The sequence below is a fragment of the Canis aureus genome, chromosome 37, assembly GCF_053574225.1.
Source record: "Canis aureus isolate CA01 chromosome 37, VMU_Caureus_v.1.0, whole genome shotgun sequence".
In the NCBI taxonomy this organism is placed as follows: domain Eukaryota; kingdom Metazoa; phylum Chordata; class Mammalia; order Carnivora; family Canidae; genus Canis; species Canis aureus.
The window spans coordinates 16,218,368-16,245,065 of record NC_135647.1 but is presented as its reverse complement, the minus strand read 5'-3'; the positions used below and the strand labels follow the sequence as shown (position 1 = coordinate 16,245,065).

At 42.9% G+C, this 26,698-nt stretch overlaps 2 protein-coding genes across 3 annotated transcripts; one reads left to right on the top strand and one right to left on the bottom strand.

Moving 5' to 3' along the window:
• Positions 1 to 3,018: 3,018 nt before the first annotated feature.
• C37H6orf52 (chromosome 37 C6orf52 homolog) lies at positions 3,019 to 16,826 on the bottom strand. Its single transcript, XM_077885882.1, has 4 exons — positions 16,645 to 16,826; positions 11,349 to 11,526; positions 7,377 to 7,422; positions 3,019 to 3,256 (listed from the first exon to the last, which is right to left on the bottom strand). Exons 1-4 carry the CDS (start codon positions 16,824 to 16,826, stop codon positions 3,108 to 3,110), a joined length of 555 nt encoding a protein of 184 aa, XP_077742008.1. The 3' UTR covers positions 3,019 to 3,107.
• Positions 16,803 to 26,698, top strand: PAK1IP1 (PAK1 interacting protein 1). Of its 2 annotated transcripts, XM_077886064.1 has the most exons (11): positions 16,803 to 16,961; positions 19,167 to 19,332; positions 20,650 to 20,724; positions 21,284 to 21,404; positions 21,481 to 21,555; positions 22,032 to 22,084; positions 22,636 to 22,781; positions 22,876 to 22,973; positions 24,981 to 25,080; positions 25,904 to 26,027; positions 26,175 to 26,698. In XM_077886064.1, exons 1-11 carry the CDS (start codon positions 16,875 to 16,877, stop codon positions 26,378 to 26,380), a joined length of 1,251 nt encoding a protein of 416 aa, XP_077742190.1. In that variant the 5' UTR covers positions 16,803 to 16,874; the 3' UTR covers positions 26,381 to 26,698. The 2 variants fall into 2 exon arrangements, with proteins under 2 accessions (XP_077742190.1, XP_077742191.1); XM_077886065.1 differs by lacking the exon at positions 20,650 to 20,724.

The window sequence follows — 26,698 nt, the reverse complement described above, 5'->3', positions numbered from 1 at the left end:
AAGGAAGCAGTCAGATATGCTTAACATGGAGAGCAAAAGGAAGGTCTGTGATGCAAACAAACGTGGACTTCTTGCACAAAATGCATAGATTGGGATGGGAGTGGATGAGCTCACCCTGAGAAAAACGTAGAGACAGGACATGTAGCCTGGGAGGTTGTTAACGAGTGGAATGAAACGGGAAACCATCACCCACATCTTTCTAATCTGCCCATGTGGTATGGCCAAATGAAGAATTTGATTAAATTTGGACACTTTGGGTTGCAGCGAGAGAAACTGAACCCACAAGGGAATTGTATTGGAAACTTAATGATTTCTGAAAATGATAGGGTACAAACATAAAAATCTAGAAAGTACACGCCATCTGACCCTCTCCCACTAGCATAACTATCTGCTTCTCTCTTTAAATTGACTTTATCCCAGGATAGGAGACATTGCTATAGCAGCTACCTAGCTTCACAACCAGAGGACTGAGTGTCTGAAAATTTGAGGGAAGATGTGATGGGTTCAACTAGGTCATGAGTTCACTCTGGCCAATTCACTGAGGCAGGTACTGTGGCTTAGGTTTCATTGGATCCCAAGGATAGAACAATCATCAGCTGTGATCAAGAGCCAGGGTCACTGAGGGTAGGAAAGACCTCACCAGAATCCCAAGATTTGAGGGGTGCCTGGGAAGTGCAGTCAATTAAGCATCCGACCCTTGGTTTTTGGCTCAGGTCATGATCTCAGGGTCATGGCACCAAGCCCCTCATTGGGCTCTGCCCAGTGTGGAGTCTGAGATTTTCTCTCCTTCTTCCTCTGCTCCTCCCACTTATTCTCATGTGTGTTCTCTCTCTCACATTCTCTCAAATAAATCTTTTAAAAAGAAGAATCCCAAGATTTGAGTCAGAAAAGCACTTATGAGGGGTACCTGGGTGGCTCAGCAGTTGAGCATCTGCCTTTGGCTCAGGTTGTAATTCTGGGATCGAGTCCCACATCAGGCTCCCTGTGAGAAGCCTGCTTCTCCCTCTGCCTATGTCTCTGCTTCTCTCATGAGTAAATAAATAAAATCTTTAAAAAAATATAAAGAAAGAAAAGCACTTCTGAGAAAACAGGCTGACAGATAAAACCAAATGCCAACTATACAGCATGCAGGCTGTTGAGGGAGAAGCCTGTTTAAATATAGTGGAAAAGAAAGTAGTGATGCTCGTCAAATCCCCTTTCCCTCTTGTTTTTAAGATAGATCACATCTCAGGAACTATAGGACTCCAAAGGGCCTGCGAACTCCTGCTGACACCCCAATGGAGTTCACTTAGGGAAAACTGAAGCACACCATTAGGTCTGGAAGCACCCTACAATGATCAGTGTACACCACCCCCATGGTTGACTTGCAGCATTTCCTTCCTCTTTCATCACAATCCCCATCTCCATGAAGGTTACTCGATCAGAAGCAAGGGTCCATAGGTCCACACAATCCTAATGTTGCCTCATCAGACACTGGGGATTCCACCCCATGGGCCCAAACGGTTTTCTTGTTCTTCAGTAAAATATAGCAGTACCAGAAATTAAAGCATTTTTCCAAGCAGTGGTCATCAGGAAGTGGTGAGCACAAGGTTACATCTTTGGTTTTATCTATCTGCAGCACAGAAATATGGTCTGTCCTTGCTCTCAGAAATATGGTGCTCATCTGCATGGACACAATAACTACAAACAGATCAGCAAAGTCACGTTATCTATGACCCACATTGAGCCACAAAATAGGCCCCATGGTGGTTGTCACAACCAATTAGGTCACTGTTAACTCTCAACAGAAGAGCTTGAAGATGTCCGAGGACTTGGTAGGGCAACACCAACCAGTGACTGATGACCACTGTTACCCAGAACATTACTAGCGGCCTCTAACTACATCAACCCCTGATATTTATAAACAGTGTTAACATTGTAAACATTTGTGGTTTTTTCCATGTTTTCCTTGTTTAGAATGGAGAGCTCCTGCCCCTTTTTGCAGCTATTATTTGTTCCAATTGCCAGCAATCATCGCTTTTCATATGGAGTTTGCCACTATTGGGTTACTATCATGAGAGAAGTCCTCTCTGCTCACACTAGACTTTGTCCCCATCATCATTAACCTGAAAATTCTGAAGAATCGTTGATCTCCAACAGAGATTTCAGGTCATTCTTGCATTCTCTGCTCCAAAACCCAGCATTTGCTACCTCCCATGTTACCCTCATCCCATTTGGTAGTAGAGGATGTGAAGACATCGTCATGCGTAAGCTGGATGTTTATCCTTTCGTAAGACTAAGAGTGATAAGCAGAAGGATGTCAGAGGTAGTGTGAACTATTCCAGCAACAGGGCAGGAGCCTTTTCAACATATACATTTATGCTGATGCTTTCATCTGATCTTTCACTCCGTTCTTATTCTAAATCTAGACCCCCCCCTTTTGTTTTTAAAGACTTTTTTAAATATTTGAGAGAGAAAGTGAGTATGAACAGGGCAGTGGGAGAAGGAGAGCAGAGTCTGCTTGAAATTCTGAGTGCAGAGCCAGACATGGGGCTGGATCATCGACCCTGAGATCATGACCCGAGCTGAAACCCAGAGTCAGACGCTTAACTGACTGAACAACCCAGGCCCCCTAATCTAGACCTTCTTAATCAAATGTCATCAGTTTATGCATGTTATAATATATATTGCTCCATTAAACTTAGTTTCATTACAAAGCTGCCCAAAACTTTAAGCATCATCGTTAGCCTGCTAACTTCTATTAATTCCCATCAAGCCAGATGATGTGGTACCATTTATACATTTACACATCTATCCACTAATACTCTCATCGTTCAGGTCAGGCCAATTTTCCTATTAAACCTGTTTTTCAGATGTCTTATGGTCCAGCTTGTTCTGCTATGATAGTTATGTGACCTCTTCTGGCACCAAATATAACACACTTCCAGAAATGGATGTGCTGGTAATGTTTATTTATATCACATCAGCCACATTTAAGTCCTGGAGATTTGTGTTTACATATAGCGTCCAATACATTCCTGGGAGAATTTGTTTTTTTTTTTTTTTTCCCCAAAAACAAAAACAAAACAGGAGGCAATCAATATGACAGTCGAGTAGCCTAATGAACCTCATGTTTCTCTGGGGGCCTCATCTGGGATTTCGGAGTGAACTGTATCCAAAGGCTGCCAGTGGCAACTCATGAGAGAGTCATAGAGTTCCTCACTTTTCACCATAAACTCCTTGTTTAGTTCCTCAATGTTCAAATGAAGATTTGGATCTGTGGAAACCAATAATGCAGATGAAAAAAAAAAAAAGCCTTATAGGACACATATTAGCAACGGCTTACAATTAGCATTTTGAAACATTAGCAGGAACATACTGCAGACATTTCATGTTAGAATCTTTAAATTGTGTTTCCTTTCAATAATATTTGAAAATAGAAATTATTATTTTACAAAATTGTCTCACCAGTTGATTAATACAAAACCAGTGTATAACAGAAGTCAAGTGAATGTAGTTAGCAGGACTCTAAATCCACCTCTGAATAGTACCTTTTTCAAGGGTCCAAAAGTACCATCTCAACTATAATGTTCTTGTCTTCTAAATCTTAAAAAAAAAAAAAGAAAAAAAAAAAAAAAAAGGAACAAGGAACGCCTGGGGTGGCTCAGGGGTTGAGCATCTGCCTTTGGCTCAGGGCATGATCCCAGTCCTCGGATAGTCCCACATCAAGCTCCCTGCATGGAGCCTGCTTCTCCCTCTGCCTGTTTCTCTGCCTCTATGTCTCTCATGAATAAATAAAATAAAATCTTTAAACAAAAAAAAAAAAAAAAAGAAAATAGAAATTAAAGCTGGAAAAGCAGCGCTACAGACTCAATGAGCATCTCCGTGGTGGAAGAGATGGAGGAGATGAATGGACAGTATTTGGAAATGGACTCAGTTTGGGGCAAAAGAGACAGTGAGGTTCAAAGACTAGCCCTGAGTTTCTGGTAGAAGCACCTGGGTGGACGCAGCACCAGTGAGCCCATACCAAATCCATAGGACGGGGCTTTGAAACCATAAACAAGCTGCTTCATTTTCTTAGTTAACAGATTGATGTAAGTGATGCAAACTGTATAGAGCAACTAATTTAGAAACAGAAGGGGGCCTGGCCTTTCTTCTCTAAAACCTGGAATCCTATAATGAGGTGCTGCTAGGTTATCCTGAAAGCATCAGACCTATATACTTATTCCAAGTTGTCTGGTTTCCAAGATTTTTAATACCATCCTTTGTTCTCGCTCTTCATACCAAATATAACTGAAGAAGCCCTTCCTGTGTTCCTTTGTAATGTTTGCAAGCTCATTCAGGACCGTAATGTTTTACCTCCTAATACTCACACGGGATCATGCTATTCACTTGTATTTGTGTGCCTGTTATGAACTAAATGTTTGTGTACCCCTCTCCCCAAATTCATATGTTGAAACATTTACTTCCAATGTGATGGTATTTGGAAATGGGGCCTTTGGGAGAGAATTAGGGTATTATGTGCTCGTGAAGACTGGGCCCTAGTTTGATGGGATTAGTGTTCTTATAAAAAAAGGACTCCAGTGCTGGCATGCTCTCTCTCCTCCCCACCAGGTGAGGAAATAATGAGAAGATGCCCATCTGGAAGCCAGGAAGAGAGCTCTCACCGCGCACTGAATCAGCTGGCATTGTGATCTTGGCATTCTCAGTGTCTAGAACTGTGAGAAAAAAAGTTGTTATTCAAGCCACCCAGCCTGTGGCATTTTGTTATAGCAGCCTGAGCTGACTAATGTCCTTCTGTACTGACACTAGAACCAACATCAATCACATAGGCCTAATGTGTCTCATCACATGAGCTACTTCCTACTTTCTTCACTGGAAGCATTCATGACCGTGTTGTCTGACTCTTACTTGTCAGAGCTTCCCATCCCTTTTGAACTACCTTTCTTTTGAGAGCTTCTGGTCATAAAATTAGAGGTTTCTTTTTTTTTTTTTTTTCCTGAACTTTCTGAATTTTTTAAAAAAATATTTCTTTTGAGAAAGAAAGAGCACTCAAGCAGGGGGAGGAGCAGAGGGAGAGAAGCAGACTCCACGCTGAGCACAGAGACCCACAAAGGGCTTGATCTTCTGACCCTGAGATCAGGACCCTAGAGCTGAAATTGAGAGTCCAACGCTTAACTGACTGAGCCACCCAGGTACCCTGTGAAATCCTCTTTAAGGACCCTGGGGCATGACCTTCCCTTCACTGTTATGAGTAGTCGTTTGCTAAATGGCTCCTGACTCTGCAGGTTCCTGGTTGCAACAAAGGTATCAGGACCACAGTGCTTATGAGCACTGTCTGTCCCGTAATCTGTGGCCTAGAAAACAGACCGTGTAGTCAGCTTTGAACCCTAGATTAATGATCTAGGCCCTTCCAGTGATGTTGGCCCTAGTGGTAAAGAAGCCGACAAAAGACAAACTAATTATATCTTCCCTAAACCTGGGGGCCTTCGAGACCAGGCTGTCAAATACAGTAGCCAGTAGCCACATGTGATTACTGAGCACTTGAAATGAGGCCAATCCTAATGGAGATGTGAGGTCAATATACACCACATTTTGAAAACTTGGTATTACGATTTTAAAAAATCTGTCATTTTTATATTCATTACATGTTTAAATGTAACCTAATATACCCAAAATACTTCAAGTACTGTAATTTCTTGTCTCTTTATGTTGTTTATTTCAATAAATATATTTTTTATTGAAGTTCAATTTGCCAACATATAACACCCAGCGCTCATCCTGTCAAGTGCCCCCCTCAGGCCCCGTCACCCAGTCACCCCCACCCCTCCTCCCCTTCCACCACCCCTAGTTCGTTTCCCAGAGTTAGGGATCTTTCATGTTCTGTCTCCCTTTCTGATATTTCCCACTCGTTTTCTCTCCTTTCCCCTATAATCCCTTTCACTATGTTTTTGTTTTTTTTAATTTGCCTACTAGAAAATTTAAAACCGTCTATGTGGGTGGATTTGTATTTCATGTAACATTTCCCCTGGACAGAGCTGCTGCAGCTCTATGAAGAGCTTACATTAACCACTGAAGAGGCTATTACCTGCCAGATGCTGTCAAAAACTTAAAGGCACTTTAGAGGTATTGTCCTCACACTTTCTACGAGGAGGTTGGTTTTAACATTCCATTTTTCATATGGGGACGCTGACTCCCTGGAGATGAATTTGTCTGGAATGACAGAGCTTATAAGTGAAATGTGAACCCTGGCAATCTGCATTCAGAAAGCACACCTATCGTAGGTTTTGCTTTTATTTCCATATCAGTCTCCAGGACTGATGAAACCTGGGAGATTTGACTCATGCTTTCACCAGAATGAAATCCCCCTGAGAACTCAAAATAGGCACCTCTTCTTATTCATGTGTCAAACATATTTCAATAAAATTAGAACTGTCCCATAGCATTTATAGCTTTCTTTTAAACATTGGTTTCATTTGAATATTGAGCACCTGCTAACTTGTTGACTTTGTATTAGTCACTGCGACTACAAAAATGGCGTTCCCACCTTTGATGAAGCACAAGGCAGTGGGTGGTTTGGTCTGGTGGGGGTGCCCTGGGAGTGGGGGAAATGACAGATGCCTGCCTGTGAGGATGCAGGCAGAGGATCAGAAATAGGCGAGGGTATTACCTCTGCCTGTCTCTTCTACTGCTCTTTCTCATAACGAAAGTAAAAACAAGCCAGACGTTTCCTTCCCTTCCTCGAAGACAACAGTCAGAAACAGCCCTGCTCTGGGCAGATGCACCGTTTTCCTTTCAGAATAGATCTAGAACTATGGTGGGTCAGGGACTTTGCCTGACACCACAGATGGAGCCTGTGTGGTCACCCAGGGACCAATGATCCCAAGGGAAGCTAGGAAGCCAAACCCACAGTGATCACCTCCTACTTCTCCCCTTAACAATCAAAATTAAAGCAGAATTAATCCCAAAGTTTACATTTATGGATGAAACAGATCTTAAAAACAACATATTGTCTTCTTAGTGTTTGGAAACATCCCCATTTTCTAGTCCTTCAGAGAGACCCAAACAGGGATGCCTGGGTGGCTCAGTGGTTGAGACCAGGGTATGATCCCCAGGGTTCTGGGATCAAGTCCCACATCAGGCCCCCCCACAGGGAGCCTCCCTCTCTCTCTGCCTCTCATGAATAAATAAAATCTTAAGAAAAAGGGAGAGAGAGGTGGCTTAGCTCAAACTTTCCACAGAAGCAATTTCCCAAAACCAGACTAACTGCTGAAGAGAACGGCTTACACAACCTACATAGGAATTTTCAGGTAGACTCACAGCTTCTAGCCAGTTGGGTAATGAGTAACCTGGAAAAAGGTTATTTTGTTTTCAACCATGGCAACATAGTTTGTTACCTTCAAGTGGGTCTTCATCTTGTTTCTCTGCCAGAGCTGTGCTTTCCTATGTGAAGGAATCAGGATGTTTAGAAAAAAAAACTTTACCTAAAGGTTTACTATCAACACATACTTTTAAAGAAAACATTAGCTGTCCACATGATAAAGGACTATCATTATGAGATAGCTGAATGAAGTCAACCAAAAAGTCATAAAGGCCTCCAGCCTCTCTGAAGTTTCTGGGAACTGGCATCCCAGGGCCCCAACCAGGACTAGACATAGGGACCCTGGCATCCAGACTCCATGCACTAAATGCCCAACTCCCTACCTGGAGCTCTGCCCTTCTCTCCAGATGGCAATCTGCAAACTCTCCATGAGCACATTGTTCCTGTAGTGTTCTAGTCACACCCCCACCCCACGGCTCAGCTAAAGACCAGGACAGAGGCTTAAGTAGATGCCCTACAGAAAAGCAAAGCAGTTGATCAGAGAAGTGAATTCCTTTTTTAAAAGATTTTATTTACTTATGAGAAACACAGAGAGAGGCAGAGACATAGAGGGAGAAGTAGTCTCCCTGCAGAGAACCCAAAGTGGGACTCAATCCCAAAGTGGGACTCAATTGGGATCATGATCTGAGCCAAAGGCAGATGCTCAACCATTGAGCCACCTAGGTGTCCCAGAGAAGTGAATTCCAGAAGCACTCTCTAAATCTTGGTTAGTTAATCCAGACCCCATTGGCTCTCCTGGGACAGTATAAGCTTCTAGGACTCCTCTCCATAGAGCTCCCCTGTTGGGAACTATCTTTGTTAAAGGATGTACAGCTGTTCTAAGGAACAAACCCACCCAGAAAGAGCCTCCCAGTAGCTCCAGGCTCCAGGTACAAATGAACTCAATTAAGCCTCCCTTGCTAGGAAGGATGAGATTATATTGAAAGCCAAAGACCCTCTAGCTCTTCTATAAATCTAACTGAAAGTATGCCTCCCTTTCACTCGGAAATAGATCTTAGTTTGGGACATAAGTTATATGGTTACCATAAACAATCTCACCATTGGCATATTTTTCCTGCTTAGAAATGGCTAAGACAGCCAGAATCTGTGCATGAATGAGGCCTTACATTGTCCAAAAAACTTCACATTCATCCTTTTTGACATGTGTTCTAGTAAATGTAGATCCTACATTACCAGGGGGCAGGGGGTAGATGCTCTCTGGAGAGCCTGGTCTCTAATGCAGCAGGCACCTGGGCAATGCCTGTCGTCCTTGAAGGGAACAGCCAGTAACGGGTTTCTTCTGTTAGTGGAGTTTGGGACAGATGTGCTGATGGAGCCCAAAGACCTGAGAATCATTTTGAAGATGTCCACTTCCTATGATCTTAAGACACGATGTCAAAATGCAAAGGGTTCTCGGGAGGCTGAGCTCTTGGAAAAGGGCTAAGAACACAGGTGTGCTGTGTGGGGAGAAACGGGCAATAAACTGTGACATCTGGCAGAGGTCACACTTCCTTGGGCAAGACTAAAAGCAAGGGCATGTGAGCGAAAGACGCCCACCGCACGGCCTTGCCATCTGGAATTTGCTGACCAGCTTCCTAACCAGAACTCCTCCCAGGAAAGCAGGCAGGTGGCACAAGTGTGCTAACCACAGCCACCGAAAAGAATATATTTATAATTCCTGAAATTGCATGTTATGGTAATAATTTGCCTGGAGAGTGGGATAAAAATTCCAGAAGGTGGCAACAAAAATGGGGAGAAGAGAGTGGGAAGGAGGGACAAGGAGAGAAAAAGCCGTTTCCTTTTACAGTGCAATTTATGTTTGTTTTTTGTTGTTGATTCTTACTGTCTTTTACTTCTTTGTCGAGTGTTAATTTCATTTTCTCACAAGTGGGCAGAAATCAGGAAATACTTTCATTTGTGAAGTCTGAGAATATACTCAAACCTAGACTTCTCTAAAGATAAAGGTAACCACCAGAAGACATACAGTCCACCTCCCAAAAGATCACAAAAGGGAAGGAGAGGGGCACCTGGGTGGCTCAGGTCATGATCCCGGGGTCCTGGGATCGAGTCCCACATTGGGTTCTCGGCAGGGAGCCTGCTTCTCCCTCTGCCTCTCTCATGAATAAATAAAACCTTAAAAAAAGGGAGGGGGGTAAGTGGTGGAAGAAAAAAAAGTCTAAAACTCAGACAATGCAGCAAAAGTGGTTTTTTTGTTTTTTTTTTTTTTAAATGATGCACTATCAAACATCTGCTAAAAGGGTAAAACCTGATTTGGATTTTAAAAGAAAAAGCCAAGAAATCTAACATGATATTTTATGTAGAAAAAGGCACAACTAAGACTTGAGAAACTGAAAATGAAAGTTTAGGCAACAACAATAACAAATGCAAGTTTTGAAAACTGAGGTTTTGGGCTCCTGGGTGGCTCAGTCGGTCAAGCATCGGTCTTTGGCTCAGGTCATGATCCTGGGGTCCTGGGATGGAGCTCCCTGCTCAATGGAGAGTCTGCGTCTCCCTCTCTCTGCCGCTCCCCCTGCCTCTTCCCCTCCACTTGTGTGCTATCTCAAATAAATAAAATCATTTAAAAAAAGAAGAAAGAGAAAGAAAAGCTGAGCGTTTAAATATTAAATCTAACTCTGGGTTTAAGGCACAGGCCATCCCACAAGGAGGGCATTACCAAACAAATTGGAGAGAAAACTAACACTTTGCCTAAGTGCTAATTTCCATACTACGTAAATATCTACAGTCAGAAAAAAGCAGCACAACCAACAGAAAAATAAGGTGGATGAAGGACATCAATGTGGTCACAGAACACAGATATAGAGAAACAGTTTAAAAGGTATCTGCCCTCAATAATAGACAATTGCCTTCCTCACTGGTCACAGTAGTTGATCGCACACAGAAACAGGCAAGTGTACCCACAGCAGCCATGAAAAGTGTAAACCCAAGCAGGCTTTTTGGTGAGTAATTTGCCATCTGAAATTTTAAATGTTAGATCCTTTAATCCAGATCTTTCACTTCCAGAATTATTTTAAGATTTACTGATTTGGGAGGGAGGGAGAATGGTCAAGCTGACTCCCCGCTGAGCCCAGAGCCCAACTCGGGGTTCGATCCCAGGACCCAAAGATCAGGACTTGAGCTGAAATCAAGAGTCAGAGGCTTAACGGACTAAGCCACACAGGTGCTCCTCCAAGAAACTTATTCTTAGCCAAAAAAAACACTCAAATACTTGGAGGTAGGTAAAAGTTCGTTAATGCACTGAGAACATTTAAAATGTTGGTTGATAAGGGATGAGCACATCCAGATGGGCAACTTTTAAAGAAAGCTCTTTATTAAAAGGGAGAACTTAAGGGGGGGGGGGCATGGGAATCTTCTATTGTAACTTATAAGCAGAAGCACAGAGTAGACCAGTATGTACTACTCAGTCCATTCTTGCTCAAGCCCTCCCCCAACTCCCTAAGCAGAAATAAGGCCCAATCATGCTGATTTAAGCAAGACTAGAAGGGAAAAAAATCTAAAGGATGCCGCTGCACTAGTACAGGGCTTTCTTCTACGTGGGGAGGAGATGGGGAAGAGGTAAGGGATAGGGAGAAGGATGAGGGAAGCTTTGCCTTATATTCTAGAACCTCTCTCTGATTTCAGGAATAGCTTTCTCTAGTAATCAAAATATCAGAGTACCTTTTAAAAGTGTGTTAATGTTTTCTGCTATGGCAAAACAAAACACAACTACCTCTAGTCCTATTTTCAGAGTAAAATCAATTGAATGATCATCTAAAATTTAGTAGCAAGAACTCAGGCACAGACTTCATCAGCCTTGGATTCTGTTTTTGGAAGATAGTCAGGACTTAAGTTGTTTGCAAAATCAGCTGCTACTCTCTGGTATTAAAATGGGGGAACCAAAGCCCTGGCTGCGGGGATTTGAATGAAAGCATCTGGAGGCGTGATGGTGGGGAAAAAGCAGCTTCCCTGTTGGGCACGTGGATGATCCAGGATTCATTTCAGGGAGGGATACCTTAGGCGTGACCAGAGATTGAGCTGGGCATCCAGAGGTCTCCCGCACAGAGCGTTGGCTTCCACTTCCATCTGCTGCACAGCCACAGCCGTAGACAGAAAGGGAGTAGCCACAGTGCTGTTGCTCAAACCAGGTGCCGGAGGGGTAACCCTGGCAGGGCCGGAACACTGGCTTCCCCCTAATAGCAGAGGGGAGACAGCAGGCATGACGTCACCAACCAAGGCAGAATCATTCACAACCCCAGGACTCTTTCTTCTTTCCAGGGAGGCTCAAGTAAGGATGGGTTTCTGCAATCTCTGTTTAAGAGCACCTATTTCCAAAGCAATAGTTTGTAAAGTGCCAAAAATCATGTAAGAAATAGAGTGCAAATGTCACTAAACTCTCACTCTGAAATAACAATAAAAAGAACTAGAGCACGGTTGGCCTCCATTTTCATTCAGGGTAGGAAAAAAAACAGCTTACCTTTGCCAGTGCCAGTAATAATTATTTTGTGGAGCTATGCAAAAACCTGTAAATCTCTCCTGCCCTGCCATTTCACCACTTCTCTTGACAGAGAGACCAGGTATCCACAGTTTTTATTCCTGTCTCAGTAATTCCAGCTAAGGGGACCAACCCCCTCTCACCCCAGCAAATACCCTTCACAGCTGCCCCAGAACAGAGAAGGGTAATCACACTTAGTGACAACACCTGCTAGGCAAGGACTGGCTTGACTCTCATTACGATGGGGCTAAGGTGTGGGTGGCTACAGGGGTCACCTGGGGGGACTTCTGCAAAGTGATGAACTGGATTTAAGCTTGCTAGCACCCCCCCTGCCCCCCCAACTGCTGGCAGGGGGGAGAACAGCCAAAAAGCCAGTGAGGGGACACAAAGGAGTGTTCTTGAAGGACTGACTGGAGTTCCAGCCCACCCCCTACGGTAACTGAGTCACTTGTAATAACTAAAACCTTAAGACAAAACCACAAATTGGTGTTTCCCTCCTCAGTTATCTTCCAACTATTGGAACTAGCGATCAGTGGGCCTTTTTTTTTTTTTTTTAAATAGTGTCTGCAGGTCGAAATTATTATCCTGACCAACTGGTGGAAAGACGTTGTAGAAGGAAAACACACGCGCGCACACACACCTGCCCCACCCACCCCCTTAAGGCCCGTACAGGAAAACATTTTAAAGAAACATTTCTGTAGTTCACTATTTTTAAAAACACAAGAAAGCGTGCCTTCCCAAATTTCAATGTGCATATGAATCACTTGGGCGTGTTGTTTAAAATGTAGGTCCTGATTCAATAGATTTGGATTCTAGACCTGGCTCAGGTTCTACCTGAGTAGCAAGCCTCAAAGTGTCAAAATGTAAGAAAGTAACTTTGGAATCCAAATAGGGGCCCTTTGGGTCTGGCCATTTCCCTGCAGCTTATCCGTAAGTGTTTGAGGCAGTCTATATTTACCTGCAATGTAAAAAAACAGTAATCATGATATCAAATCATTCATTCACCCATTATTTACCGAACGCCTACTTACACAAAGCAGGGAGATAGAGTGGAGCCTCTACTCCAGATTTCCCCATTCTTCCTGGGAGATGTTATTGATGAGCAGCTGTGGAACACATTGCCAGGCGGCCACCCACTAATGTGTCTTTTTCTTCCTCAATAACACGAAACCCTGATTTTATTCGGAGGCAGAGATAGGCCTCGCTAAAAGACATTTCCTAGCTCTCCGGGGTACGTGAGTCCAGCTGGCCAAAATCTGGCCAGTAAGATGGAAACAGAACTGTTATAACGGGGGGCACCTGCGTGGTCCAGCTCAGGTCATGATCTCTGGGTCCTGGGATCGAGCCCCACAGTGGGCTCCCTGCTCAGTTGGGAGTCTGCTTCTCCTTCTCCCCCTGCTTGTGCTTTCTACCAAATAAATAAAACCTTAAAAAAAAAAAAAAACAAACCCTATTATAAAGGGATTCAGTAAAGCTGTGTGGGCCAAGGGAGTTGGTTTGGCTGGAAGGAGGCTTATTCCTATTGTCCTCCACCCTTTCCCCGGGGCATAGTGCTGAGATGATAGATATGATGGCTGGAGCCCAACCTCAGCATTATTTTGGCCTGTGACATCACGGAGGAAGTCATGCACAAGAATGTAGGATCTGAAAGAGAAAACGGGTCTGGGTCCCTGATGTCTGTAGACTCCTTGTACCAGCACTACACGGGCTACCTCCAGATTTCTCTTAAGAGATAAATGTCTTGTTTAAGCCACAGCTGTTTTAGGTTACTGTATGAAGTTAAACACAATTCCTAACTACTATAGCAGCTTAGCCATCAAATAAAATATACAGTAATTTTTTTTGTTCCTTCTTGTTCCTTCTCTCATTTTAGAGCTGTACTTTATAAGAGGAAAAAATCAGAACTTTTGCTTTGAATGGGTGAGAGATAAAGTTGTGATCAGAAAGTAGAAGCTAAACGTTAATATAAGGGGGTAAGGAGGCTGAGGAAGGGAGAAGTCAATGTTGCATGTGGAAATCACCCAGCGTGATGGCAGGAGCTGGGTACAGAGGGCCATGAGCAAAGCTTCAAAGAAGATGGACCTTCAGGGGCTTTGTTGATGATGGTGACAAGGAAGCGTTCACAAATATTGTTTTGCTCTCTAAAAGCTCCAAATGCCAACTTCTGATATTTCACCTGCATTATCCCCACGAAGCAGGTGAAGCAAATTTATACCAGGGCCGACAACTGGCCAGTGTCCAGGGGAAGTAGCTCACTCTCAGCTTCCCTTAGCTCTATGTGCAAAGGAGACCAAAGTACTCTGGGGATGTGCACATGCACCTCTGTAGCCCTAAAAGTTAAGACTTGCTACCTGCCAGTGAGAAAAAAGGGTAATTGAGCAGGAATATTAGACTCTCATATTTCTAACACAGCTGACTTTTCTATGCTATATTCTGCGTTGAGCCCAGCATATCCACCTGACCAACTGCTGCCCCTCTGCCCCCCCCAAAAAAAACTGGCTGTTGTTTTCTTTAGCAAACCAAACAAAGCCAGGCACTCAATAAATATCTGTTGAATGAATGAATAAATCAATGTGTGGCTCAAGTGTAAAAAGCTTTTCAATCAATAATTTAAAAAGCAAAACAAAAAGTCCTGTTTTGCTTGAGCGTTAATGAACTCTTAACAGTTGGTGGTTTCTTGGCAACTGCAGTTTTCACAAGAATGAGATTAAATGGCTTTTTTTTTTTTTTTTTTTTTTTTGCATCCTGTGTTTGGAAAGAGAACAGTAGGTTTGCAGGAAGTATGCGCAGTTTGGATCCAGTTGAACAAGTATGTAATTTTGCATTGTTTTCCCTTAGACAGTGAAAAACTGCTTTGTCCTTCTTTGTGAAAGTTTGTGCCCAAGGAAATGTAGAAAAGCAGCAGCGCTAGGGTCTGACCAGGGGGGTGGGGTGGGGGTGGGGGTGGGGTGGGGGGCTGTTGCTTAGCTGTGTGGTTTTGAGTTATTTTTCTAGACTCATTTCACATTCATAACCTCATACTGCATTAGTACATTTTAACTGTAGAGGCACCAATCCTTTGGAAAATGGAGTGAACTTTTATCAATGCTCTCCTCCAAAAATGTACATAGACAACTTTAGGTAGAATTTCAGGGTATTTAAAGCCGCCAGAACTTAGCCATAAACTCTCTCGGATTGGGATCACCTGGATAAATAAATGCTCTTCACGGTTTTTCCCAGCTAATGGGTTCGTCATTTCTGACAGTTAAAAAAAAAAAAAATGACTACACCACTTTGCGTTATGTCCACGTTGTTTATGGTTTTCATTCTAGAACCAGCCATATTCTAAAAGATTCCTAGTTGGAAATAAAAGACTTTTTCCAGCCATAGTGTTCTTTTTAAGATGCGACAAATACTTAAGAAAAAGTGTGATAACCTGGCAATACATAGTAAATACCCCGTTACAGGGCTAGGTTAAAGGTAACTTCAAAAAAAACCTACTGAATGAGTAGTAATTCCCATCATACAACAGCTGAGATCTCCCTAGGCTAAAGAGAGCACCAGGGGCTTTTCCACAGACAGAACACAGGAAAGATCTTGAAACATAGGTTCATTCAAAGATTTTTTTTTTCTTTCTGGATGAGAGACTATTAGTTTTGCTTTTAAATAAACAGATACGGGGCCCCCTGGGTGGCTCAGTGGTTGTGCATCTGCCTTGGGCTCAGGGCGTGACCCCGGGGTCGTGGGATCGAGTCCTGCATTGAGCTCCCTGCAGGGAGCCTGCTTCTCCCTCTGCCTGTGTCTCTGCCTCTGTGTGTGTCTCTCATGAGAAAATAAGTAAAACCTTAAAAAAAAAAAAAAGAGGGGATCCCTGGGTGGCTCAGCAGTTGAACGTCTGCCTTGGGCTCAGGGCATGACCCCGGGGTCTCGGGGAGTCCCGCATCGATCGAGCTCCCTGCAGGAGCCTGCTTCTCCCTCTGCCCGTGTCTCTGCCTCTCTCTCTCTCTCTCCTGATTAAATAAATAAAATCCTACAAAAAAGGGGAGGGGAGGGGAGGAGGGGAAGGCGCTGTAAGCTCAGCGCGCCACAGGGCTGACGAGCCGGCGCCGACGAGCCCCCCGCTCCCACTTGCAGACCCAGCTGCCGCAGCACCTGCGAGATGCTGACGCTCCCGGAGGTGTTCCCTCAGGCGTGCGCAAAGCCGTGCTGTCTAACAGACCTCTGCATCTCCGTACCCTACGGGGAGCTCTCAGACGTCAATTAAGGCGATTTCTGTTTTCACGACCGGAGCCGACCTCGGGGCTCGGGGGGTGAGAGTCCCTCCGGCACGTTCGCCGAGGCGGCGTGCGCCCGGCTTGCTCGAGCGGCCCCTCCTTGCACCCTTCGGGTCTAGCGCCCTGGCCCCTCCTCCGGGTGGTGGGGCGACGCCGGCCGCAGGGACCGCACGGTCCGCGCAGCCAGACGAGCTGGAAGGGAGGTGCGCAGGGCGGGCCCCCGACTTCGCGCGCTGCTCTAGACGCCGCAGGCCACCCCCTCTGTGCCTTACTGGGAGGGAGCCTCCTCTGTGCTTCGGGCGCAAAAAGGAGACCTTCCTTTTTCCGAACTCCCTAACCTTCCTAATTCCCGTCCCGGGTCCCGCACCCCACATCTGCAGGTGCCTCCCGGGGTAGAGCACCACGCCGCCAGAGGCCCCGCCCACTCTGCGCAGGCCACGCCCCCATGACGTCACGGAAACGAGGGGCTTCCGCAGAGGCTGCCCCGCCCTGCTCCCCTGAGACCCGCCCAGCTGGCGGCCACCTAGGACGTGCCTGCTTGCTCCCAACTTTTGTCTCCTCGCCTTGAGAACGTCCTCATGCGGCGTCCTTGTTTCTTCTCCTCTTGGAAGCTCGGCGCGATCTTCGAGCGCTGAAACAGTTTCCACGGAGGCAGGCGCCCCAAGGGCAGCCCTGAGCTCGTGACGTCAATTTGAGCGCCGGCGCAGGAAGGACCCCTACGTGCGCTGGCGTCCGCTTTCGTCATTCCGTGTCGGCGGAGCGGGGCTCGCGGAAGGGGCACGTGCGCCGCTGAATGGAGCTGGTAGCTGGTTGCTACGAGCAGGTTCTTTTTGGGTTCGCTATTCGCCGGGAGCCGGACGCAGGCGGCGAGCACCGGGAGGTCAGAGGGGGCGCGCGGAGGGACCGCGGGAGGAGGTGCGCGGGTGGGTCCGGGCGGGTTCCCCCGCGGCGGAGGTGGGCACGGCGTCGCAGGTAAACACTTTGATCTCTTAGGGCTTCATTGATGAATCTAACCCACGCGTGTAATTTAGTTTAGTTTTTTTTTTTTTTAATGTAGAGTGGGCATTTCATAAGACGAGGTCGTGTCTGTTGGGTTTCACAGACTTTCTGAGCGCGGTCCAGGAAGGAAGCTGGCGTTCCTGGGTTCAGGGTTTAACGCCTGTGAGTTGACAGCCAGTTTCACGTGTTCAGGGTTTAATGAAAGAACAGTTTGCTCTTTTATTGAGTTTTGTCTTGGGATTTTTCAAGATAGTAGAGCTGAGTCTGGATGAATCTCTCATTGGTTAAAAAAAAAAAAAGTGTTCCAATTTATTCAGTAGTTTCGGACCCTTTCCCCCCCCCGGGTGGGGGGGGGGCATTCGTTGGTAAAGGGGGTGCGAAGAAGCCAGAGGAATGGATCCGCGCTGGAGAGCTCGCTAGCGTGAGGAGAGCAAGGGGGACAAATGCATGGAGAAAATGACAACAAAATACTATTATCTTTACCAGATGTGTGAGCAGAAATGTTAAGTAAGATTGCCTTTAGTGAAACAGGTAGTTAGGACCTGTCCAGGACCAGAAATAAGATCTAATTTTTAGCCTAGTCATGTTTTTTCCCCCTAAGAAAAAATAGGCTTCTCACCTTTTTTATTTTTATTTCTTCAGTATTTATGTACGAAGTCAAGGTGTCAGTCTTGAATTAATCAGAAAACTGGATGTATATAATTTGACTGCTTACTTTTGTTTATTTCATTCTCTACCTGGTCATTAATCTGCTTTTGGCCGGAAGGTGACATCTCTTGAACGTCTAAAGATGGTGCTATTGATTGTGTTTTCTTTGTAATGAAGTTGCTGTGTTGTCCCGGACACATAGTCGTCCTCACAGCAATAGCCCGAGGCGGGTACAGCTGACTCTGTCTTACAGGTGAGAGCCTGAAGTTGAGGTAGGTTAGGTGACCTGCTCCAGGCCACACAGGAGATGATCGGGAGACTTGGGACTCCCATCCCCAGGTGTGTGTGAAATGTGAAGCCCTGACACTCTCCACTACTGCTGCTAAACCTAGACAGACAGTAGCTCAGATAATCAGCATTCCTTTTGTAATATGCACAAAGGTTTTTTGTTTGTTTTTACCGTGATAGCAGTCCTCAGGAATATTGTGTCTTTATTCAGAAGAGCTCCCTTGGTCCTGGTTGCTGGAAGCAATGTCTGTTGCTGTAGATATTTAGAAATTAATTTGCTGTAACACATCTTAAACATGTTCAGAGAGGTCTGATTTTTTTTTTCCTTCTTCTTTGGTTTGTTTTGCTAATACTTCCTAATGCATCTTCTTCCATTTGAGGTGTGTGTATGTGTTTTCAGCTGCCAGTCACTCTTGGTGCTCATCCAGTCTCATTTATTCAATCCAAAAGTTGCATCTCCATAAGCATAGAGTTCTTGAGACTTCGTCATGGGTCATTCTGTGGGGCTTATATTGGTACTGATGGAAGGAACCATAATTTTTATCCTGTTTATTTTTCTTTGTAAGACTTGTCATTATACTCCTCTGTATGTGGCATCGTATTTGTTTACTGTCTGTCTTTCCCCCAGGGATGGCAGTTCTGTTATAATAAGGACATTGTTTACTGCTATATATCAATCATCTAAAATAGTGTCAGGCACATAGTATTCATTTAGTATTTGAGTAAATTCAAATAAAAATCTGAACATTTGAATGAATGAATGGTATCCAAGCCTCACATATAAATAAATATATTAAGCAGTTAAGGGTTTGGCTAGGACCTTAAAGTAGCCCTGTCTCCATAATTGTTTTGGAGTCAGGATACCCAGCATGGCCTTCCCATTTCCTTGCTGCCTGCCGTATTTCTCAGGTTCTTTGTTTTTCTTAATCTACTATCATTGCATACTTTTCTTCTCCTTTTGTAAGTATCTACTGGTCGTTTTCATGGATCGTGGAACCACTTAGGTGTTTCGAGTAACATCTGTTTGCATTAAGCTGCAGACATTTTTGTAGGGAGCAGAAAGGTACTTGGTGTGTGCAGTAGGAGGCTTGATTTACAAAGGAATTCAGAACTATGATATGATTGTGACATTGTGTGTTTTACTCTTCAGCAAAAATGGACTGCTGTGGCTGACTTCACTCACCATGCCCACACTGCCTCCTTGTCAGCGGTGGCTGTAAATAGTCGTTTTGTGGTCACTGGGAGCAAAGATGAAACAATTCACATATATGACATGAAAAAGAAGATAGACCATGGGGCTTTAGTGCATCACAATGGTAAGAATATTAGATCCTATAAGATAATGTTGAGGCATTATTACTTTACAATTTGACTTCATTTGAATGATTGATTAGGTGTCTAGGATGTAGCATGGTCTGTGCTAGGAAATACAGAAATGAAAAAAAATGTGGTCCTTTTTTTTTTTTTTTTTTTTGTCTTGTTTTTGTTTTTATCCTTAAGTTCTTCACAGTCCATATTGGGAGAGAGAAGGAACGCACTTAACTCACTTGGTGGGGGAGTGAGTGGAAGCAGCTTTTCAATGAAAACTTCCCCCAAATGACATCTGATTGAATTGTCTTAAAAGTACCAGTTAGCCTGGCAGGAGAAGGGCATTCTGGGCAGAGCAGGAAGCGGAGGAGCACGGTAGCAGCCTCATGTTGATAGCTGACTTGGTTGAGGGAGTACCACATGCCTAGCAGTGTGCCAAGAAGCTACTGTTACAGCTTCAGATTAAAGAGGAGAAAACTGAGATTCAAAGATGTTAACTTGACTTGCCAGTGGTCACAAAATAATAGAACTAGAACTCAAACCTAGGTCTAGAGCCCATGTTTTTAACCGTTGTGTGCAAGTAAATATGTATGATGAGAAGGTGAAAATGGAGGTTGGGGTGACTGGAGAAGTAGATGGGCCAGGTCCTGGGTGGCCCTTGAGAAGAGGAGGTTAGGGATTGAATGGGAGGGAGGGGCCCTGCAGGCTTGACAACGTGCTGGCACCCAGGATGTGAGAGAGATGCTGAGCAAGAGCAAGCAGAAGACTGATGAGAGTCTTCTCTGTTGAAGCTGGAGGCTATGAATCGAGTAACATCCGTTTGCATTAAGCTCAGACATTTTTGTAGGGACCAGAAAAGTACTTGGTATGTGTAGTAGGAGGCTTGATTTACAAAGGAATTCAGGATTTTTGGTGAAAGAAGAGATTGTTGGGCTATAGAAGGTGGGGGGGGGGGTGCTCTGAATGGTCTATAGATCTCTGAAACAATAAAGCAGGTAAACTGTGAGTGAAGGGGGCCTGGTAGGGTTGGTGAGAGATGAGGTTGTGGGCAGGGATGAGGTTCGTAAGAGTTCACGAGTTGTGATGTGCAAGCAGCTCTAGGTGGTAACTATGTCCCGGGGTGTACGCATCAGGGACTGAACCAGAGAGGGAGGCGAGGCCACTGGAGTTGAGGAGGTCAGGGGTTGGTAATGCTCGGGTCATGCCTGGGTTTTCCTCGGCGCTGGTGAAGTTGTCCAGGGTAGTGGTAGGATCAACTAGTAGGCCGAATAGGTGTGTTTTTTTTCAATATTGAACTCCATGCTGTTTTTACTGTATTTCCCCAGGGACAAAGAATGGAGGCTTAACACGTGTTCCAGGAAAGGGGCAATGGAAAGGAAGAACTGAAAATCGTAGCCCCGGTTAGACGTGCCCTTAGCTTGGGGACACTCCGTCATGTTGGCTTCCTGCAATTAAAGCCAGATGAGACTGCCACGCATTGGTTCTAGCAGTGAATTTGGAGTAGTCCGTGTCTGTCTTAGGTCCTTAGCTACTTTGACAAGCGTTTCCCTTTCCAACAGAAGCAAGGCTTTGATCGAATTCAACATGCGTTCTTTTTCCATTGTGTCTCATCCAATCCCAGTTCACACAAGAAAGTCTTCTCTCCCCCTTGGGTGTGGAAGAAATAGTTAGACCTGGTCTGCCTGAAGCCACTGGCAAGGTGTTCCACAGTTGGAAAAGGACTGACTGAGAAGGAGCTAGGATGGGGATGAAGTACAGTTCCTATTTTTCTTCATTCCTTGTGGAGTTCTTGCCTGTTTGTTTTTGTAAAAGAAATTTCTTCACCTAAGACTTTAAGGTATATTTCAGTAATATTAAGATGTTAGATGTTTTACTTTTACCACAGTGTAGCCTTCAAACCAGAAATGGAGTTTGCATTCAAAATGAACATTAAGTCTGCCTGTCTTGGTTTTTCCACAGGCACAATAACTTGCCTGAAATTCTACGGCAACAGGCACTTAATCAGTGGGGCAGAAGATGGACTCATTTGTGTGTGGGATGCAAAGAAGTGGGAGTGCCTGAAGTCGATTAAAGCTCACAAGTGAGTCAGGCCCCTTCCCCACTGGCGGTCTCTAGGTGCCAGTGAAGTTGGGGTCTAACTGTTGGTTTCCTTTTAGAGGACACGTGACCTTCCTTTCTATTCATCCGTCTGGCAAGTTGGCCCTCTCTGTGGGTACAGATAAGACGTTAAGGTAAGTCGTTAATGCTGAGAGCATCTTTTCCGAGTTGTGGTCTTTGTTCTCTAAGGACAACAGGAAGCTACCATCAGTATATTTTAGTATAATAGATTCGTTTTCTGTCTTGTCTCATTGCCGTCAGCTACTGAAAGGTATTGAACCTTTTCACAACGGTAGAGAAAAAAATGACAGGCTGTGTTCACTCGTACATAGTATATCCCAATCGTAAGCTGTGAAGAGGACGGTGGTCCTAAAAACAAATGTTTTAGGAGGTAAAATCTTTTGAAAATAATGTTAAACATTTTAAATATATTAGAGAGTACGGGAATGGATGAGTTACTCTTGCTTGATAGTAAATATTTCCAGTGTTGCTGTAAGAAACATATTCTAATTAGCTTCCTGTGTAGTCAATTGTTGTTTGAGTAAGTCTTCATTATGCTTACCTTTACGCCTAGTGTAAGTGATCTGTAAGTGAGCTGCTTATTTTGCAGAACATGGAATCTTGTGGAAGGAAGATCAGCATTCATAAAAAATATAAAACAGAGTGAGTACTTTTATTTGGAATGTTTTTTATAACTTCATGGAATATGAGTGTATGTACATCCACATATACTTTTATTTCCCTACTTGATGGTGGTTACCTCCTGGGGCAATAATTTAGGTTACTTTCCTTTCCCATTTTATTTATTTATTTTTCTATCTGTCTTAGAGGTTTTTATTTATTTGAGAGAGAGAGAGTCTGTACACGCAGCAGGGAGAGGGAGAAGCAGACTGTCCTGAGCAGGGAGCCTGATGTGGGACTCGATCCCAGGACCTGAGCCGAAAGGACTGAGCCACCTAGGTGCTCCCCTTTCCTTTCCCGTTTTAGATGGGAATTCTCGTCATGACTGTCACCTACCAGGTCTATGACTTAATGATTCTTTGAATCCAGTTCATTTTCTAAAACTTAACTTGTAAAATATGTACCGAAGTTTGTTGTGAAGGGATAGTGGATGTGAAAATGCACAGTGCAATCATTTACTTTTTTTATAATTACTCTGATCATTTCTTTTTCTTGTTTATGAACTAAAAAAGCTTAGTGTTTTTAACTTACAGATGCTCACATAGTTGAATGGTCCCCAAGAGGAGAGAGATACATAGTTGTCATCCTGAATAAAATAAATGTCTATCAGCTAGACACTGCGTCTGTTAGTGGCACCATCACAAATGAAAAGAGAATATCTTCTGTTACATTTCTTTCAGTAAGTGACCAGAAATCAGTGATGGGATTTTAGTGTATATGGTGATGGTTGGACTTGTTGATGACATTCTGGATATTCTTTTTCCCTCTTATAGGAGTCTGTCCTTGCAGTGGCTGGAGATGAAGAAGTTGTAAGGTTTTTTGACTGTGATTCACTAACGTGTGTCTGTGAATTTAAAGCTCATGAAAACAGGTATTTTCTTTGCCAGTCTCTATGTGCATCTATGTGTAGTTTTCATTAAGTGTTAATGTAGGCAGTAGTTTCATAAAACAGTGTCCATGTTTTCTCATGAACAACTGCAGAGATAGACATTTCTACATAAATATTTTTGGGGAGAGGATGGTGGAAATGTTGTCTTCTTGGCCTTAAGTTGTACAAAAGTGGGGATATTGGTATCAGGGCTAGTGATTTGCACAAGATATTTTTCCAGTAATATTATTAATCTTGGGGCTTGAAATCAACCATATTTGAAGAGGAACAAAAAAATTAAACAATGTTGAGCTTTGCCAGGACCTCTCTTTTACTTATTCCCACTTCTTCCCCCTTTGTACAGTATTGGTTTTTTTCCTACAGGAGAGATAGGTGACAGTATTGACTTGTTTTGTGCCAGTCTTTCTTACCTGTTACTGCTCGCTGTATTTCTAGGGGATAGACACTGATTCTCACAGTAAACAGTTATAAGTGACTTGGCCAAAATTACTATACTGTTAGGTGATGGAACTGTGATTCAAACCCAGATCTATCTGCCTCTTTTTTTCCTACTATTTTGGAAAAGGTGATAATGAACAGTTGTACTTTAATGTGCTTCATTTGCGTGTTCTTCAGTATCTTAAATTTAGTCATAATTTTTATTTTCTAAATAACAGTTTTTAAGAACTGTCTTTGTAAGTACTTTGAATACTACAGTCCGTGTACAGGCCCTGGTTTTTCCCTGTATTGGGAAGTGTTCATTCAAGGGCATTTCAAATGTACTAATAACAATAGAACACTTAAGATAACACTTAAATCCAATCTTTAAAAAAAAAAATAGCACTTAAGATATTTGGCCATTCATTCACATTGATTTAACAGGTATTCATGAGCATCCATTAAGAACTGCACTAAGTATTTAATTATGAACAAAAAAGACAAGAGCTTGCTTTTGTGGCTCTTATAGAGGAGCTAAAGATGATAAAAGAGTAAGCAGATAATTCTAACTGGAAAGAAATAGAAAAATGTGCCTTAAGAATACCAGCAGTAACTTAGTATGACTGGGGAAGGGAAGGGGTAGGACTCTACAGATGAAAAGGGACCTGTTTCTAGAGAGAGGAGAGAACTGCAGGCACAGTGGGACAGAGGAAGGAAAGAGCTGGGTGTATTTTAGGACTGGATAATGGAGCTTTGTGACTAGATCAGAGTGAGCCAAACAGTGCATGGCCTTGTAGAGTTTAGATTTTATATAAGAGCTTTAGGGAGTTTAGATTTTATATTAAGAACCTTATAGATTTTGCTTTGTTTATTTCTTTCTATGGAAGAAATTAAAGGCAGACAGACTAGTTTAAGGAAGCAATCCCCATAGACCCTACCACTTAGCGTCAGCAGTTGTCAGTTTATGGCCAGACTTGCTTTATATATATATATCTCCAGCCCCTTCTCTCTCTCTTGTGTTATTTTTTAAAAGATCTGAGTTTTGTAGGATTTTAAGCCTGGGAGTAACATGATTGATTCATAATTTTAAAATATTGTTAGCAAAAATGGAAGCAGAGAGACCAGTGGTCTACTCGGTAATCCAGAAGAATAACAGTAGTGGCTTAGACAAGGGGTGGTGGCCCTGGACGTGAGAGAAATGGATGTGTAGGAGGAAGCCATGGTTCATCTGTTGCCTTACTTGTCTCTTCATCCTGAGCTTGGGAGTCTCTTCACGTGAGGGACTTAAGTATCTATTTCCTTTATGATAACCTGATTATAGTTATCATAATCTTCTTTTTAACTTTTTCTTAAGATATTGTTAACAGTCCATTTTATCTTGGGATTTGGTCCTTGAAAAGGACTCATTGACTCATAGGATGTGAAGCATAGTCAGATTTTATCACTGTTCCTTGCACAGTTTGGAAGCACTTGGAATTGAAAAATCAAAAGACTGTGTACATGGACTCTTTATGATAATATCATACTATGTGGGAGAAAGGATCTTTTATGGTGTTAATATTTCTATCCTAGGGTAAAAGACATATTCAGTTTTGAAGATCCAGAGCATCACATTATTGTTACAGCATCCAGTGATGGTTTCATCAAAATGTGGAAGCTTAAGCAGGATAAGGTCAGTGTCTTAGTACCATATAAATGCACTTTAATGCAAGTGTTATTATCAGTACTGCTTGAGTTCAGGGAGGTGGACTATTTTTCAAGGCAGAAGTCTTTAAAATCTCTTCCATGCATGCTTGATATTCATAGTTTTAATTAAAGTTAGGGTTCCAGGAGCTATCTTGGGGTTGGTTTTGGTGAGTCTGAGCTGGCAAGGTGCCAGAACTCCTTTTTCAGAGAAGTGCTACTTCCATTTGTATAATGATGTTCTCTGTAAGATTTTGTTAAATAAAAATACTGCCGTTATTAAAAATTTGAAAATTACTGGTTGATAATGGAACCAACTTAAATTCTTTTCAGTAGCCTTGCTCTCACAGACCCTCTTCATTTATTATTCTTAATTCTCTTATAAACACATTCTGTAAATGTGGTTTGTTAAGTGGTTGCAGGGTTTTGTGTTAAACCTAGAAATAAATAAAAGACATGGTCCTTTTCTTAATGAATTTACAGTTTTTGAATATTCAGAAACATGCTCTGTGAGGGCATGAGGGACATAGTCAAACCCAAAATGAATCAGGATAGATTTCTTCTAAATAGCATATTTTTTTCTGAAGAAAAATACCATAACTTTTAAATTAAAAACCTCCCAACTGGCTGGCTCAGTTGAAAGAATATATATGGCTCCTGATCTTGGGGTTGTTAAGTGTGAGCCTCATGTTGGGTTTAGAGATTATTTCAAAAAATAAAATGTTAAATAATAAGTTAACTTGATTATGGAAAAAGAAAAATCATTTAAAATTCCCCTATATTATCATGAATTTTTATTTCTTCTGTTTTAGAAAGTTCCCCCATCTTTACTCTGTGAAGTAAAAACTAATGCCAGGCTGACATGTCTTGGAGTATGGCTAGACAGAGTGACAGACACACAAGAAAGCCTCCCTTCAGCTGCAGAGCCTTCTGCTGGTAAGTGAAAGGGATGATTTTTTAAAAAATTGTAGCTCTTGAATTGTTGAAGTGGAGGAAATTCAGATAATTTTATTTTCTTGCCAACCTGTGTTTATTTCAAGAGGGGAAAAGCAGTCTTTAAATGCACTGTTTCTTGTATTTTAGTAAGTAAAGAGCAGTCCAAAATCAACAAAAGGGAAGCTGGCGATGTAGTACAGGAAGAAGAAAGGCAGTCCAAATCTAATGCAAAGAAATGTGGTTTAACTGGTGACAGTAATAAGCCAACAAAAGGAAATACCGTGGTGTCAACAAAGAAGAGGAAAATGGTAGAAATGTTGGAAAAAAAGAAGAGAAAAAAGAAGAAAACATAAATGATAGTGTGAATCTCACATTTCTCCTATGAGAAAAACTTCTTAGATGGAATCATTCGTTTCAAATGTGTCCATCCCCCCACCCCTCCCGTGTAAAAGCTAGAAATTTCTTCTTTTGAAGAAAATGTACAGCTTAAAAAAAAAAAAACTTTTAAGTGTTTATTATTTTTTTTAACAATGGTAAAACTATTTTTGGTAGACCGCATTTTATGAATTATAGACCGTGGTGATATATATACTATGTAATGTGTAATACATAATTTTTGTTGTTGTATAAAGCAAATAAAGATCTTTCTCAAAATGCTTTGGTTTAAAACA